General features: G+C 43.6%; 1 protein-coding gene across 2 annotated transcripts in view; it reads right to left on the bottom strand.

Annotated features, from left to right (window-relative positions):
• DTNBP1 (dystrobrevin binding protein 1) overlaps positions 1-16,270 on the bottom strand; it is a 458,894-nt gene that overhangs the window by 313,335 nt on the left and 129,289 nt on the right. For both annotated transcript variants that reach the window (XM_069218782.1, XM_069218781.1), the window contains exons 2-3: positions 12,687-12,740; positions 11,924-11,974 (exon numbers count right to left, since the gene is read on the bottom strand). Coding sequence is in view for 1 of the 2 variants with exons in the window: in XM_069218781.1 (XP_069074882.1) it covers positions 11,924-11,974; positions 12,687-12,740 (105 nt within the window). In the remaining variant the exon portion in view is untranslated. The remainder of the gene's footprint in view (positions 1-11,923; positions 11,975-12,686; positions 12,741-16,270) is intronic.

The raw sequence follows: 16,270 nt of genomic DNA, 5'->3' as shown, positions 1-16,270 counted from the left end.
GGCTTTAGGGACCTCATTCTGCTGCTTTACAAGGACCCCTGGCCCCGCCTTCAGGTGACTGGGACACTGACACTTTTCCAATCACTAGGGGCTCGAGGCAAGGCTGCCCGCTCTCCCCCCTCCTGATCATTGTTTCTATGAACCCCCTTGTTAGATACTTGCAGGAGATCCATCTCTACAGGGGCTTTCGGTTCCATCATGGCCTCTTTCTAGCCTCACTCTACGTGGATGATACATTATTGTTAGTCCATGACCCCATCTATCCATTTACCCCCGCTCATTCGTGAGGTTACACACTTTGGGATCTATTCCGACCTGTCAATTTGAGCAAATCAGAACTCTTTCCCGTTCGATCTTGAATATCCCCTTGCACTGGTGTAACGACTCCCCCAAATATCTTGGATATTTCTACATAGAGATAAAACCGAAGACATCCGCCATACTTATGGCCCAGCTATTGACAAACTTGCTACCCAGGTAGAACAGTGGATTAATTTACCACTAGCCATATCAGGACGCAATATTATTAAAATGGTGGTTCTCCCCTGATCTTTGTATCAGGTTACAAATATCCCCAACTTTTTTGCCACCTCACAGGACCGCTTAATGGAGACTTGTTTGGGCTGGCCGCCGCCCCCACATTTGTTGGCAAACGTTGACACTCCCCTAGGACTGTGGCAGGTTCAGGGTTTCAGATCTTCAACTATATTACTTGGTGGCATAATCGCACTACGCCTGTTTCTGGTATCACCCAGATGCCAGGCTACCATACCGTACACCTGAGAGAACTCAATCATCACACCTCCCACTGTCTTCCCAACTCCCTCAGGGTATTCCACGTGACCCTACAGACATACTGTCCCTCTCCACCACATGCTGGGCTTGGTCTAAACTACGGCGCTACATGGTATGGAAGAAGCTATATTCCCCCACACACACCCCATCAAATAATACATAGAATCACGTGCAATACGAGCCAACGACATACAGACCCTCTCCACCACATGCTGGGCTTGGTCTAAACTACGGCACTACTTTGGGTGGGAGATGCTATATTCCCCACACACACCACTATCAAATAATCCATGGCTCCCGCTCACTGAGGAGCTGTTGGCGCAGCGTTTACTTGCCTCACACCAGCAAAGTATACTAGGCAACCTGTTTTTCAATGGCACCCTAAAACCTAGCTCTGCTAAGACGTAGGGTGGAAGCCCGACACGTATGGCCAGTTTTATTATTCACCACCTGCACAGTACACTACGCCACACCCTAATTACATATCCTGTGGAGCCCAAGGATTTCCCACTGCTCACACTGGTAATAACTACCCAAGACAGTGGTAAACTCCTATCACACCTACATCACACCTCCCTACAGCTACAACTTGCCGGCGCAGAAAAATCTAGAGGTGCATAGGAATACGACTTGAGATACACCATTCTAGACAAAACGTGGTATTACTGCTGTATGCAAATAATATTGGTATCCAATAACCACCAACACAAGCTGTGAAATTACAAATACCTGCACCGAGCTTACACAACTCCGAAAGCCTTAGCTAAGCCTGACCCCACGAGGCCACTTCATTGCTCTAAATGTAAAGTCAACCATGCTGACTTCAGGCACTTGATATGGACTTGTGCTGCAACTGCCTCCTACTGTGGGGAAAGTTTTTTGCAAGATATCCTTAATGATCGAACAAACGCTTAACACAGACCCCTTGTTGGCCCTGCTGGGCTATGTCAAACTTCTGCCCCGGGCTGTCTACACTTTACTGCCATTGCACTCATTCTAGCTAAACGACAGGTGGCTTTTCATTGGTGTAGTAGCAAACCTTCAAATGTTACTGCCTAACTTAAAGATATGACATATTGTGATACTACAAGCAAACTTTATGCTTCACTGCAACCAGACATCCAGACCGAGAGATATATGGCAGCTGGTAAAAGGCTACCACCCAACGTTGTACTCTGATGAGGAACATGAAGATATGGACTAATGTTTTCACCTCTGACACAAAGCTAGTACCACACGTAAATTGCTTACTGAATGACCTAATTGTACAGTTGCATTACTTACCAGCTGCTATGTCACTATCATGTGGAGCTTTCGTTCCCCTGCTTATGGTCATTTATTTAATTTATCTTAATCATGTTGCATTTTAGTGCCTATTCATGTGAGGAATATCCTTTACTGTGTCAAAATGAGTAGCTTATTTTTTTAAAACTGATAAATATTAAAAACAAAAAAAAAAAAAAAACATTGTGAGATGTCAATATCCAGTTACAGTATGTAGCTTGTTGGAACCTGCGGTGGTGGCCAGGGTCGGACTGCCCTAGAGGGCCACCAGGCAGTGCCTGATACGTTGGTCTGAGAGATCAGTGCGCGAATTGGTTTGTTTAGCAGTTTGTGGGCCTGTGTTGACAGCTTATGTCCATGAAAACGCCACAAACCTTGCCTGCAGCAAACAGAAATGAATGCAGTCTCCCAAACCCTGCTAAAAACCCATGCAGCGTGTCCTTACAAGTTCACAACTGGGCTGATTTCCAAACGTGGACCACTTTTTTTTAGCTATCTGGTTCACTAACAGGGGCAACTTTTATTGCGCCCTGGACCTACTTTTTGTCCTAGTCTGACCCTGATGATAACTAATTTGATGTCTTCCTTTGACAAGTGGCCCACAATACATCTTTTCAGTTATTACATGCTTATTCAGTTGGTGATGGGTGGTGATGGGTGGTTCATTGATGTGGACTAACACAGTGCTGGTTGATGGACATGACTCATAGTTTTGTCTCATGTGTATGCCACGTAGTAAAAGGAAATAATTGTGCTGTAGGTATGAGCTACAATCGACTATCCAACTCGAGTGTCATGATATTAATGTGAGTGTGGGCAAGAAGGGATATATACTGTATTGTATTGTAATTGAATTTATATAATGCTTATTTACCATGATGAGGCTTTAAAACACTTTGCACAGGGCAGCACCCTCCTCCGGATCCCAAGGTCAGTGGTTATTGGTATTAGTCTTGTGCTCCTACAGAAATCATTCCATCTATTGATTCTGGTTTTGAAGTTGAAGAATAAAATAATCGAATATAGGTGTGATCTTTAGTACGAAGTAGTATTTGAATTCATGCAAATGGTTATTGGTATTAACAGGTGAGCTACAGATGAAGTACTGTTAAGTTGCAGGGGTCTGACTTTTGAAGGAGAGGTCGTGAACTTTGAGATGAGGTGGGGTCAATTTACAAAGATACATTAATCAGGATTAAGGTTAACATGCATCTGGCTAAGAGAGGAGGCATGTAGAGGATGGAAATTAAGGGAAGGTTCACTTGAAAGAAAAATGGAGGGCAACAATAAGAAGTTTTAAGTCGAGGTCAATTTTCAAGGGGATACAATGGAGGCTTTTTTACACTGCATGCAACCTTAGGATGGAAAACTGCAAGAAAAAACAACATTATTTGGAACTGAGATTGTGTTATGTTAGGTGCTTTTGATAAACACTACAATCAGGTGAACAATGTATCCCATGAACCACCGCTAGATCACCACTTTAACATGGACAGCTGATTATCTTTAGTCCTGGAATCATAAAGTAATGGCTGGATGCATGTATAGGGAAATATCAACAGGTTTAGGCTGCACCTTAACCTTTTTGATGCAGGCGTCGGCCAGTGGCCGACGCCCACACACCCTCCCTGGTGCGGGTCACGACCAGTGGCCGACACCAGGAAGGGTATTTAATAAATCCTTGGGTGCGTCGCACCCGAGGATTTTTTATTTTTTTTTACCTTCCCCCGGGAGACACGGAAGCTTCCGTGTCCCCCCCCCGCCCCTTTGTGACGTCAGCACGCCGCGAGGCGCGCTGACGTTTCAAAGGTGTTTTCCCCATCAAATCAGGAAGCAGCCTTGCGGCCGCTTCCTGCTTTGATGGGGAAAACGGCCTTTCCCACGTTCGGGAAGGCCTCGTAAGAAAGGGGAGACTCTCCCCTTTCTTACGAGGCCTTCTGAAACTGTTTCCTGGCCCCCGATCGCAGCTGTGCTGCGATCGGGGGCCAGGAAACACCACTAGACACCAGGGATTTCACTTTGGGGGGGGGCGGCCCCCTCGGAAAACACCCCCCCCCCGGCTTATTTTTTATAAAAAAAAAAAAAAAAGGTAGGCGATCGCGCCCCCCCTACCCCCCCGGGGAATTTTACAAAAAAATAAATAAAAAAAATAAAATAAAAAATAAAATGACAGGGGGTCGCCCGTGGCCAGGGTGACCCCCTGTGGGGGCAATATTTTTTTTTTTAGATGTTGTAGGGTTTCCCTGGGGGCCATTCTGGCCCCCAAGGAAACCATACAACAACTAAAAAAAATAGATGTATATATATATCAATCAAAGATTTATAAAGCGCGCTACTCACCCGTGAGGGCCTCAAGGCACTGGAGGGCGGGACGGGGGGAGGGAAAGGGGCTGGGAGGTTCACTGTTCGAAAAGCCAGGTTTTGAGGCCCTTCCTGAAAAGAAGTAGGTTTTGGGTCTTGTGAAGGTGGGTTGTGAGGGCGTTCCAGGTTTTGGGTGCAAGGTAGGAGAAGGATCTGCCCCCAGTGGTGGTGTGTTTGATGCGGGGGACAGAGGCGAGAGAGAGGTCAGCTGAGCGGACGTTTTGTGTGGGGGTGTGGAAGGTGACTCTCGTTGAGGTAGGCAGGGCCTGTGTTGTGGAGTGATTTGTGTGCGAGGATGAGGATCTTGAAGGTGATCCTTTTGTCAGTGGGGAGCCAGTGGAGGGATTTGAGGTGTGGAGAGATGTGTTAGTGTCGGGGGAGGTCGAGGATGAGTCGTGCTGCTGAGTTCTGGATGCGCGTAGTTTGCGCTTGAGTTTTAGAGTGGTGCCGGCGTAGAGGGCGTTTCCGTAATCAAGCCTGCTGCTGATGAGTGCGTGAGTGACAGTTTTTCTGGTCTCTGTGGGGATCCATTTGAATGTTTTTCAGTATACGGAGTGTGTTGAAGCATGAGGAGGTGAGAGCGTTGATTTGTTGGGTCATCGAGAGGGAGGAGTCTAGGATGATGCTGAGGTTGCGTGCGTGGTTGGCGGGGGTGGGTGCAGGGCCTAGCGTGGTGGGCCACCATGAGGGGTCCCAGGTGTTTTTGTGTGGGCCAAAGAGGATTATTTCGGTTTTGCTTGAGTTGAGTTTCAGGTGGTTGGCTGTCATATATATATCACTTTTGTCAATATGTGTGTGGTTTCCCTGGGGGGAAAAGGGTCCGACTTGTCTAGTGGCAGTTTTAGTGCCATAAAGAAGCGCAGAAGGTTTATATGCCTACTGCAAAGAGCAAATCTGTATTTTATGTAAATAGCTGAGTACATTAGTAAAGTCAGCCATTACCTGCGCTATAATACCAGTGAAATGTATGTGCGGGGTGGAGGGCGGCTATGGAGAGATGAAGGGCACTTTTGCTGGGTGGTAATGAGGGAATCCGAGGAGGAGGGAGTGGGAGCACCAATAATGATTGTTGGACTGGGCGCAGGAGGTGCTAAAGACTGTGACGAATGGTATGTGACAAGGTGTTTTTTGAGTGTCTTGAAAGTACGTGCTGATTGAGGGAAGAAGCGCAGGTAAGGTAGCCTCTACTGTTGCACATATCTCACACACACCATTGATTTTGTGACTGTCTACGTAGGCTAGTGTTTTAGAGCAACAGTGTAGCCAATAGCAGAGATGGCATCTTGATGGATGACTGCTGCCTGCACTCGGGTTTTAGAGGACCGCTCTGACATAGGATCAGAGACTGAGACATCAGATACTGAGACAGCATCTGAGGGATAGGACAATGGCGCAGACTCTGGGAGTGATTTTTCAGTCAGAGGAGTCCCATTCGATAACTCCTCTTCTAGTACATTATGAGGGAGGTGATGAGGACAGTCCTGCTGTCCCTTCGCAAGCTGTTCGTGCAACTGGGTAATCATATTGTGGAGACATCAAAATTATCTATGGCAAAACAAACTGGTTTTGTAAGGCAGGCACCTGTGTTTTTGGTCCTGGATTCGGCGGCCATATAGAGAAACACACTAAACCCAAACATTTCTGGAAACTAGGCATTCGGGGGGAGTCCACAGAGGTGTGACTTGTGTGGATTCCCCAAAGTTTTCTTACCCAGAATACCCTGCAAAGCTGAAATGTTGGAAAAAAAAAACTACATTTTTCTTGCATTTCTGTCACACAAACTACAGGAATATGCTGGGATCCACAACATTCCTACCACCCAGTGACTCCTCACCTGTCCTGATAAAAACACTACCCCACTTGAGTGCCTACACCTAGTGCCTGTGTCAGGAATGGATCACCCCAGGGTCAACAGCTGCCTTGTAAGGACCAACATTGACCGTTGTGTGATCTATTCCTGTCGCGGGCACCAGGCCTAACCACACAAGTGAGGTATCATATTTATCGGGAGACTTGGGGGGAACTCTGGGTGGAAGGAAATTTGTGGCTCCTCTCAGATTCCAGAACTTTCTGTCACGAAAGGTGAGGAAAACGTGTTATTTTAGCCACATTTTGAGGTTTGTAAAGGATTCTGGGTAACAGAACCTGGTCAGAGCCCCACAAGTCACCTCATCTTGGATTCCCCTGGGTTTCTAGTTTTCAAAAATGTGCTGGTTTGCTAGGTTTCCCCAGGTGCTGGCTGAGCTAGAGGCCAAAATCCACAGGTAGGCACTGTTTTCTATGAAAAAATGTGATGTGTCCACGTTGTGTTTTGGGGCATTTCCTGTCGCGGGCGCCAGGCCTACCCACACAAGTGAGGTATCATTTTTATCGGGAGACTTGGGGGAACGCTGGGTGGAAGGAAATTTGTGGCTCCTCTCAGATTCCAGAACTTTCGGTCACCGAAATGTGAGGAAAACGTGTTATTTTAGCCACTTTGTGAGGTTTGCAAAGGATTCTGGGTAACAGAACCTGGTCAGAGCTCCACGCGTCACCCCATCTTGGATTCCCCTAGGTCTCTAGTTTTAAAAAATGCACAGGTTTGGTAGGTTTCCCTATGTGCCGGCTGAGCTAGAGGCCAAAATCTACAGGTAGGCACTTTGCAAAAAACAGCTCTGTATTTTGTCAAAAAATGGGATGTGTCCACGTTGTGTTTTGGGGCATTTCCTGTTGCGGGCGCTAGGCCTACCCACACAAGTGAGGTATCATTTTTATCGGGAGACTTGGGGGAACATAGAATAGCAAAACAAGTGTTATTGCCCCTTATCTTTCTCTACATTTTTTCCTACCAAATATAAGAGAGTGTGTAAAAAAGACGTCTATTTGAGAAATGCCCTGCAATTCACATGCTAGCATGGGCACCTCGGAATTCAGAGATGTGCAAATAACCACTGCTCCTCAAAACCTTATCTTGATCCCATTTTGGAAATGCAAAGGTTTTCTTGATACCTCTTTTTCACTCTTCATATTTCAGCAAATGAATTGCTGTATACCCAGTATAGAATGAAAACCAACTGCAGGGTGCAGCTCATTTATTGGCTCTGGGTACCTAGGGTTCTTGATGAACCTACAAGCCCTTTATATCCCCGCAACCAGAAGAGTCCAGCAGACAAAACGGTATATTGCTTTCAGAAATCTGACATTGCAGGAAAAAGTTACAGAGTAAAACATAAAGAAAAATGGCTGTTGTTTTCAGCTCAATTTCAATATTTCTTTTATTTCAGCTGTTATTTTCTGTAGGAAAACCTTGTAGGATCTACACAAATGACCCCTTGCTGAATTCAGAATTTTGTCTAGTTTTCAGAAATGTTTAGCTTTCCGGGTCCAGCATTGGTTTCACACCCATTCCTGTCACTAACTGGAAGGAGGTTGAAAGCACCAAAAATAGTAAAAATGGGGTATGTCCCAGTAAAATGCCAAATTTGTGTTGGAAAATGTGGTTTTCTGATTCAAGTCTGCCCGTTCCTGAAAGGTGGGAAGATAGTGATTTCAGCACCAGAAACCCTTTGTTGATGGCATTTTCAGGGAAAAAACCACAAGCCTTCTTCGGCAGCCCTTTTTTCCCATTTTTTTGGAAAAAACGAAATTTTCACTGTATTTTGGCTATTTTCTTGGTCTCCTCCAGGGGAAACCACAAACTCTGGGTACCATTAGAATCCCTAGGATGTTGGAAAAAAAGGACGCAAATTTGGCGTGGTTAGCTTATGTGGACAAAAAGTTATGAAGCCCTAAGCGCGAACTACCCCAAATAGCCAAAAAATGGCTCAGCACTTGGGGGGAAAAGGCCCAGCAGCTAAGGGGTTAAGGCAACATTACCTAAATGCTCAGAGCAACATTAGAGTATACAGGGCAAATTATACAAACACTGAAAAGAAGATTTAGCAAAAGTTGGAGCAGATGGCTTCTGATGTTCACCCTTACAGTCTGGCTCACAGTATTAATTATCAAAGCAAAGTGAGATCCATGTTTTATGCGCTCGCTTGTAGCACGGCACATGTTGGCGGTGACAATAGCTTCCCAGGCAGTGGAAGTGTATTGGCTGCATTCCTGGGGCTGGAGATCCAGATATTGAAGTGAGTATGATGCAGACAGGGCTACTTTCAGAAATTTCATAACCCTTGTTAGCAAGGCAGTGTGGATCAGTTCTTCATTAGCTCAGCTATTAGGTAGATGTGAGAAGTGTGGACCGTAGTTTCTGTTTAAAAGGGATGACGTTCCTGGCCAAGCCTGGCTTTTGTCTGCCCCTAATTGCAGATTCAGAAAGGTTAATGGCAGCCAGGTGCAGAGATCTCACACTTCATTGTGGGCACTCCTGTCTGGAACCAGCACTTGTGCTACCTGCTGCGAGAAACAAACGCAGGGAGACTGACACAGACATTTGAAAAAGAACCAAACCAGTTCTGCATAACGAGACAGTCATACATTTTTCAGTAAATGTAATATATTTCCTAAAGTTGCAACAAAAAACAAAAAAAGAAATGATAAATGTGACACTCCTTTCCTTCAGTTTGATAAACATGGAATTAGAAGAATGCGGTGAGGGAAAACACTTCAACTTCAAGACAAAAATGAGAGTTTAGTTCCTACAACCCCTTGAAACGTACACAACTATGGCGGATGGTGTGGGGAAGGGACTGTGAGCCTTTAGAAGAAGCTGACATTTGGAGAAAAATGGTTGAATTTCCAAATCAAACTTTAATCAGATATTTGAGTGATAAATCATGCAGCACTGGGGAGACTTAACACTTGCATTATTACCTTGATGAAAGGTGCACTGCAGCTATTGGCGTTATATATTATCAATGTAGAGGCATTCACAATTAAAAAGCATTTTTACTTTAGTGCTGGCAACCCTGCTTGATTCTTTGAGGAAATAACTGCTAACAATCCTGCATGGGGTGGTCACTATTATAACCTTGTCTGATGGGGTCACGATTACAACACCAATAATATCAGTAGCTCAGGATGCCTTTCATTCAATGTAATTAGCTCTTATCACAGAAAAGGTTGGAAACCCCTGGTGTAACGGTGATGAATGCAATGAGGACTGTAATTTGTGGGGCACAATGCGCCCCTGTCACCCGATTCTGTGAGTCAGAAAGGGTCGGGGTGCACCAGAAAAACTTGCATTACAGCCCAAATAAACGTGACTATATTTTACAAACTGCTATACTCGTTAACTTTTTCAAGTTACCATCAAAACTTGATCAAAAAACAGTCCCCAAGATCCCTGGAGTAAAACGCCACTAAGTGAGGGTAAAGGGACACTGCAAGTGTGAAAAGTGAAGGGCAGGCAGAATGCTACTTTTCCCAGAGATGCAGCCGGTCCACAATTCAGCGGATCAGTCTTACACGTACGGCTCACACTGAGGACGCAACGGGCTTACTGTGCGGGCACAGCAAGGGCAGAGTGCATGGGGAATAAACACAGCACCCTCACAAGCAGGTCCCATGGAGCACCTACCAGAGTCACAGCACCCCTCTCAAGCAGCAAACTGCAGCCAGTATGCGATCCTACATGCAGAACACACAAATACACAGCTTTTTTCACAAATCACAAACAGTAACCAATCCTACGATCAGAAACTCCACCTAGTACCCCTCACGTGCAAATTGCAACTAGCAAGCGATTCTATCAGCAGACCAATATTTAACCAACAAAACACCATAAACACAGCACTATACAAAGTGTTCCAACACACAAATGGCATTTCAAGGTACTGCAGCACCTCTTCAGGTGAACATCTACACATTCAGCACCGCTCTAGTCTCAAGCAATATGAACTCCGTCCCCAGAATAATTCACATTCTCTTCCAAAAGTTTCAGATCAACAGCCTACGTCCAGATGGTGTAGTGCACACTTCAACACACGCGTTGCAATGCCTCTTCTTGTACAATAACATTCTGTCTTCCTCACCACCGCCTTCTCCCCTTATGCTTTCCTCCTCCATCCACTGTACCTGCTAGGCAGTCCTCTCAGTTCCTTCAGAAGTCTGCCACCCGTTGTTGTAGGCTTTGACAAGGAACAATACAGCTACATTCAGTTATGGCACTATTGTCCCCACTTATCAAACCTTTTTGGACAGAAATCCTGGGATACCCCAATTCCCTCAGATATTGCCTTTGTTCTATTCGTCCTTTGCTTTCTGGCTCCAGAGAACCAAACCAAGTTAGAAAATATTTTAATGTGGTGCTATTTACTGATGGCAGAAACTACCTTAGTCTTGAAATGGGAATAAATATCATCCACCCAAGTCACTCTAGGATCAACAGCTCTAGAACATAAAGCCACTGGAGAGAAGACTGATAAGCACACTCTTTGAGCCCGTTGAAGAGTTTGAGGTGACAGAGTCCAGTTCTATCATACTTATTACAGAGTATCCCCAAGCTCTCATGCTCCTCACAACTATGATCTTTGAACTTGATCCCTTATTGAGGTTTGAAAAATGATGACCTCCTTGACTTAGTGATAAGCAATGAAGTGTGACATGTTTGCTACTAAGAATGTCCCTGAAAGCATCCATGATAAAATTCACTCGCCTCAAGTTGCTAAACTCTAATCTGACTAACATTGTCTCTTTCCTATTTTTGTAGATAAAGTTACTAAAAGGAGGTAGGGGAAAGAGTGGGTTAAGGAGATAAGCAGAAACTGAGCATACATGCTCTCCAAACACTATCTTCAGGCATTGTACCATCTGTAGCCACATTGCATGTATAATAGGTTAGAGATGGTCTAACACATGCTTCTCCAACAAGTAGGTTGTGTGCTCATCGCTCTCAAGTCACTAGCTCTCCTGCATGTAGCCCAGACTACTAAATTAGAAACTTTTGCTTGGTTGAATTAATTAATGCATGTACACCAAAACTGAAAAGTTTGCATTCAAGTTGAAAATGTGTGTATTTTCAGAACCCACAATTTCCAAAACATATGTAAAGCTGATACTTGAATGATAAATCACGCAGCATTGGGAGACATATTGCTAATATTATTACCTAGGTATTGTTACCTTGGTGACAGAGGCATTCCTAACCAACAGTCTTTTTTACATTACTGCTGGTAGTTCTGCACTCAGATGATCACAGAAGGTAATCTTGCATTGGTGGTGGTGGGGGAGTGATGGGGGGGGGGGGGGGGGGGGTAGTCACTAATGTAATCTTGTGTAATGTGTACAACACTGATAATACCGAGTAGCTCAGGATGATTTTCATTGAACATAAGTAGTTCTTATTACTGAGAAGGCTGGAGACCCTTGGTTCAAGATGTCAATTGGGGTGGTGTTGTGAGGTAGAGGGGAATGTAAACTATGTATGAAAGCTTGTAATCGGGGTGAATGCAAATATTTAACATAAAAGAATATCAAAATCACTAATTAACAATGCAGGCATGATGTAGTTTTAATTTCAGAAATAGGTGGTCACGAAATATTCATAACAGTGACCTACCTGCTGAGTAATTCCACTCCAGCACAAAATTTTGGCAAGCGTTCAGTAATCCTGTCAAAATAAAAACAAATTTGCATTCAGATGAAACATTAATCTAGTACTAATGATAGCTATAACAATATACTGTTAAAGCGATGATGGTTTATCCTCCGACGCCTTTATTCTATTTCAGGTAATATGGAGGACTGCCTACATAAAACACTTGCCAAATAGTATAAAATGAGACAAATGGAAAGAGCTTTGATTGGGAAATATACCAGTAGTACAACTATTAACTATTAGGGGACACAAAGTGAATGTCTTTTTATAAATGGGGATGGGGATGGAGATTCCAATGGATCCAATGTACCAGTCATATTCCAACACTTTCTCATCAGCTGTAGTTTCTCCAAGCAAGAGTCTCACCTGGTGGGAATCTCTCTGAAAGTAGCCCATAACATATTAAATTTACTGGCTTTCTTAACAAGGTTTACCAACAAGTGTGCCAGTAAGTATCAAATGTGGAGCTATTAAATTAGTACCTGCTCACCTCCAACCAAATGAGGATGATTAACCCACCTACAATAAATATAGGAAATTCCAAAATATTAGAGGTTTTCACCCTAGCTAAGGGACTGGTGTGGACTTTAACTAGTGACCGATCTGAGGATAAAATACTCTTCAAGTGAAAAACCATTAAACATTCCAGACGCTTCAAGCAGTGCATTCAATAGTACATGAAAAGGTACACAAACATTTTATTTTACAAAATGTAAAACAATACCTTGTTTTCTTTTTTATTTTGGTGTCCCTCGATTTATCTCCCAATGTTTTGAACCTAAATGGTAACACAGAAGAACATATTAGAAATTAACACGTTTAAGACACCTTGATCTGCTCATTTGAGTATAGAAGAAATAATGGATATGAAATATGTCACTCTGCCAGAATAATTAGCAGGGAGCTTGTAAGCTCTTCATACTGATGTTATGTGGACAAGAGGACATATTTTGCAGCAAGTCAATTCTATGCTGGGATCCATAGGTAAGGATTATGGATTCAAAAGGTTTCACTTAGTATTTATGCCAGCAAAACAAAATACAAATTAAAAACTACATTTCCTATAAAACCAAGCATTTTATAAAACACAGTCACCAACCAGTCACCCACAAACCATTATAATGGGCTCTTTGGCGCCATATGATTCAGGTACTAAAATATTGACCACCATTTTCTTGGTTGCTAATAACAAGATTCTTGGATTTTACATTTTTCATTTCTTGTTGTGGCTGTTAAGATTTTTTTTCATTTTACTGATACAACATTTTCAACCAGTGACCAACCGCATCACTTCCCGAAGCATTAGAGTGCTCCCAAGGCAGATTGTTTACTGTGAAACACACAGGAGCTAGCCTTTTGCCCTAGCAGGTAGTCACCATGTTGTGCTTTAGAGGTGATCGAGTGTGGATATGTGTGCATGCCCCACTGTGCACTCAACCTTTTCCATAGATTTTGACTTAAGTATGCTTGATTGTGGCCATTCATTTAACATTCTGCTATATAACCCAGGGCAAATATGTTGCTCCAATGGTCCACATCTCTTCTATTTTGAAATTGCCCATTTTTATAAGACTGTGGGTTCCCAAATGAGGTGTGGACCACTTTTCATTGCGTCAATACCGTATATTAGAAAAAGAAATTGGTGAACACCCTGGATCCAACATAAGGAATCAATCCTAACATATAGTTAACCCAGTCAGTGCATGGAATCATATCAGTAAGTCCAATGATCTTTTTATTTCAAAAGCTTCCGAGACAACGGCCTTGTAAGACCAGCGTTCTTTTATTACAAAAGTTTTCAATGGAAACAGCCGACACGTGTACCGCCCCCTAAGTGGTCTGTGTACCTGGGGCTTTCTCAAGGCTATTAATACGTTCGGGAATATGTAGTTTGTTCTTTTCAGTCAGAAACTGAATTGGCAATTAAGATGCCTTTAAATTTTATTCTTTTCACATTTGCGCTCTGTTCAGAGATAGAGATCAAAAGCCAGTTTGTCTTCTTGCAATGCAAATACTTGTCCTTATGACTGCAGAGTTCTAGGATTTTGTAAGATGAACTGCCTGACCTATGTGAAATTAAAGGCTTTTGGTATCAGGTTTGTCCTAACACAAAACATTTATTTAACTAAGTCAACTTTTCAAACATTTCAAACTATATTTCAGTAGCCATGAACAACCATTTTTTCTACTTCTGTGTGATGAAAAACATTTTAATAGAATGAAAAAAAAGTGAGAACACTTTACTTGGTGATGTGTAAATGAAATGTTTTCTGAAACACAATTTTCACAGATTATTGTTAATACACTATATAGTTTTATCAGTAAAGCTGAAAGTTGGTGGGAAAGATTTTGGACATTTCTTGGAAAAGACATTGCGCTACCACATCATGCTTTAGTAATATATTTATTAAAAATGAGCGTTTAAACATAAAGGGAGAAACACTCCTGCCCTCACAGCAAAGCTATTAGTAAGGTAAGAGGCAAGTCGTGCATGGGTCATGTGTACCCTATATGTGGGCTAGATTTATTTGTTTAGTGTATTTAATCAACCAAAAGCAGAAATGCTGAATGACCTCACATATTTGAAGGTGCACTCATATGTGAGAGCGAAGAAAAAGGCGACTGTAAAATACAATATTTGCCTAGGATCACACAATTTGTGACCCGTTTCCGGGTCAAGTACATTACAGTTCGGTCAAGTAGATTATTCAAGCTAATCGACCTGCAGGTCTAAGGACATTTTTATGATTTTTCGAGGCCTGCATTGGTTGACTACCATCATTTTATGTCTACAATGGAAATCAACAATTGGAGAGATACTTAAAGACACATGTTATAACTGATATACACTGTGCAGCATTTGTTAGTGGACTATGTGAAAGGATAACACTAACTGAAAAATCAGTGTTTTAACTCAGATTTGATATTTCTGCATTTCTATGTATATAATAAATTGGTTCAATCAAGTTTCGATTTACAGATATATTGCAAATTCCCTGAGTAAGCCCTTATGCTAAAAACGTGCTGACAATCATTATGCAATGAAAATTAAATTATGTAATGGAACACGTCTCTGACCTCACTTTTGCACTTTGGTTATATAAGTTATTCACTTTACAACAGGTGCCCCAAACAAAATAAATACTGGAGAAGAGTACTCCTTGGGCATAGCACAGGAACATATCTACATACATACTTATGGGAGCCCCTCATTTGCACCGGTACAACACCACGAGCAGCTCACCAAAGTGGAAGTATTAGAAGTAGATAATCTATGTGCCCTGTGGGACTCTACAATGGATATGAGTACTAGACAATTTGAAAGGGGGCACGACGGTGCGTTAGAAAGGAATGAATACAATTCAAACCCTATGCTTAATTCCATCTCCCGATAACCTCTCTGCCAGCTTGTCTTGGTGTACACTCAGGGCCGGCTTTAGCACTGGTGGTGCCCTGTGCAACACTTTTTTGGCGCCCCCATCCCATGCCCACCTCCTCGGATTCACTCATTACCACCCAGCAAATGTGCCCTTCATCGCTCCATAGCCCTCTTTTCACATACATTCATTTGTTTTAACGTGTTCTGTGCCTTGGACGAGATGATCTCGTCCAAGGCTACAGTTCCCCTGTGCCTTGGACGAGATCATCTTGTCCATGGCACAGGGGAACTTGGAGTGCTAGCGCGCCCCCGTGCACCCCCCTCCCTCCCCCAAGCCGGGGATGGAAGGGGAAGACCTTCCCCTTCCACCCCCGACCCCCCTTCCACCCCCCCCGTGACGTCAGCGCGCGCTGATTAGTAACAGGGGCCTCCCCCATCGCGCTGGAAGCAGAGCTTCCAGCGCGATTGAAAGAGAAATGCTAAGCATTTCTCTTTCAATCACGTGGGGGAGGCCCGGAGGGGCTTCAAAGGGAAGGAAATGTATTTCCTTCCCTTTGAAGTCTCTCCGAGGGTTTCAAAAGCCGGATTGCTTGCAATCCGGCTTCTGAAACCCCACTAGACACCAGGGATTATTTTTTTTTTTTACTGATACTGACAAAAGGGAGCGACCCCTTGGGCAAGGGTCGCTCCCATGGGGGGCATGTTTTCGGGAAGGCCTTCAGAAACCTCTAGGCACCAGGGATAATTTTTGTTAATTTTTTTTTGTTACTTTTTTTTTTAGGTGGGGAGCGACCCCTTAGGCAAGGGTCGCTCCCCTTGGGGGAAAATTATATTTAGGCCATTTCTGCCCCCCTTGGGGGCAGATTGGCCTATTTTGATGAGGCCAATCTGCCCCCAAGGGGGGTAGAAACCACTAGACACCAGGGAGT

This window comes from Pleurodeles waltl, chromosome 2_1 (assembly GCF_031143425.1).
Source record: "Pleurodeles waltl isolate 20211129_DDA chromosome 2_1, aPleWal1.hap1.20221129, whole genome shotgun sequence".
NCBI lineage: Eukaryota > Metazoa > Chordata > Amphibia > Caudata > Salamandridae > Pleurodeles > Pleurodeles waltl.
The sequence above is the reverse complement of the archived record's forward strand: the minus strand, read 5'-3'. Positions and strand labels throughout refer to the sequence as shown.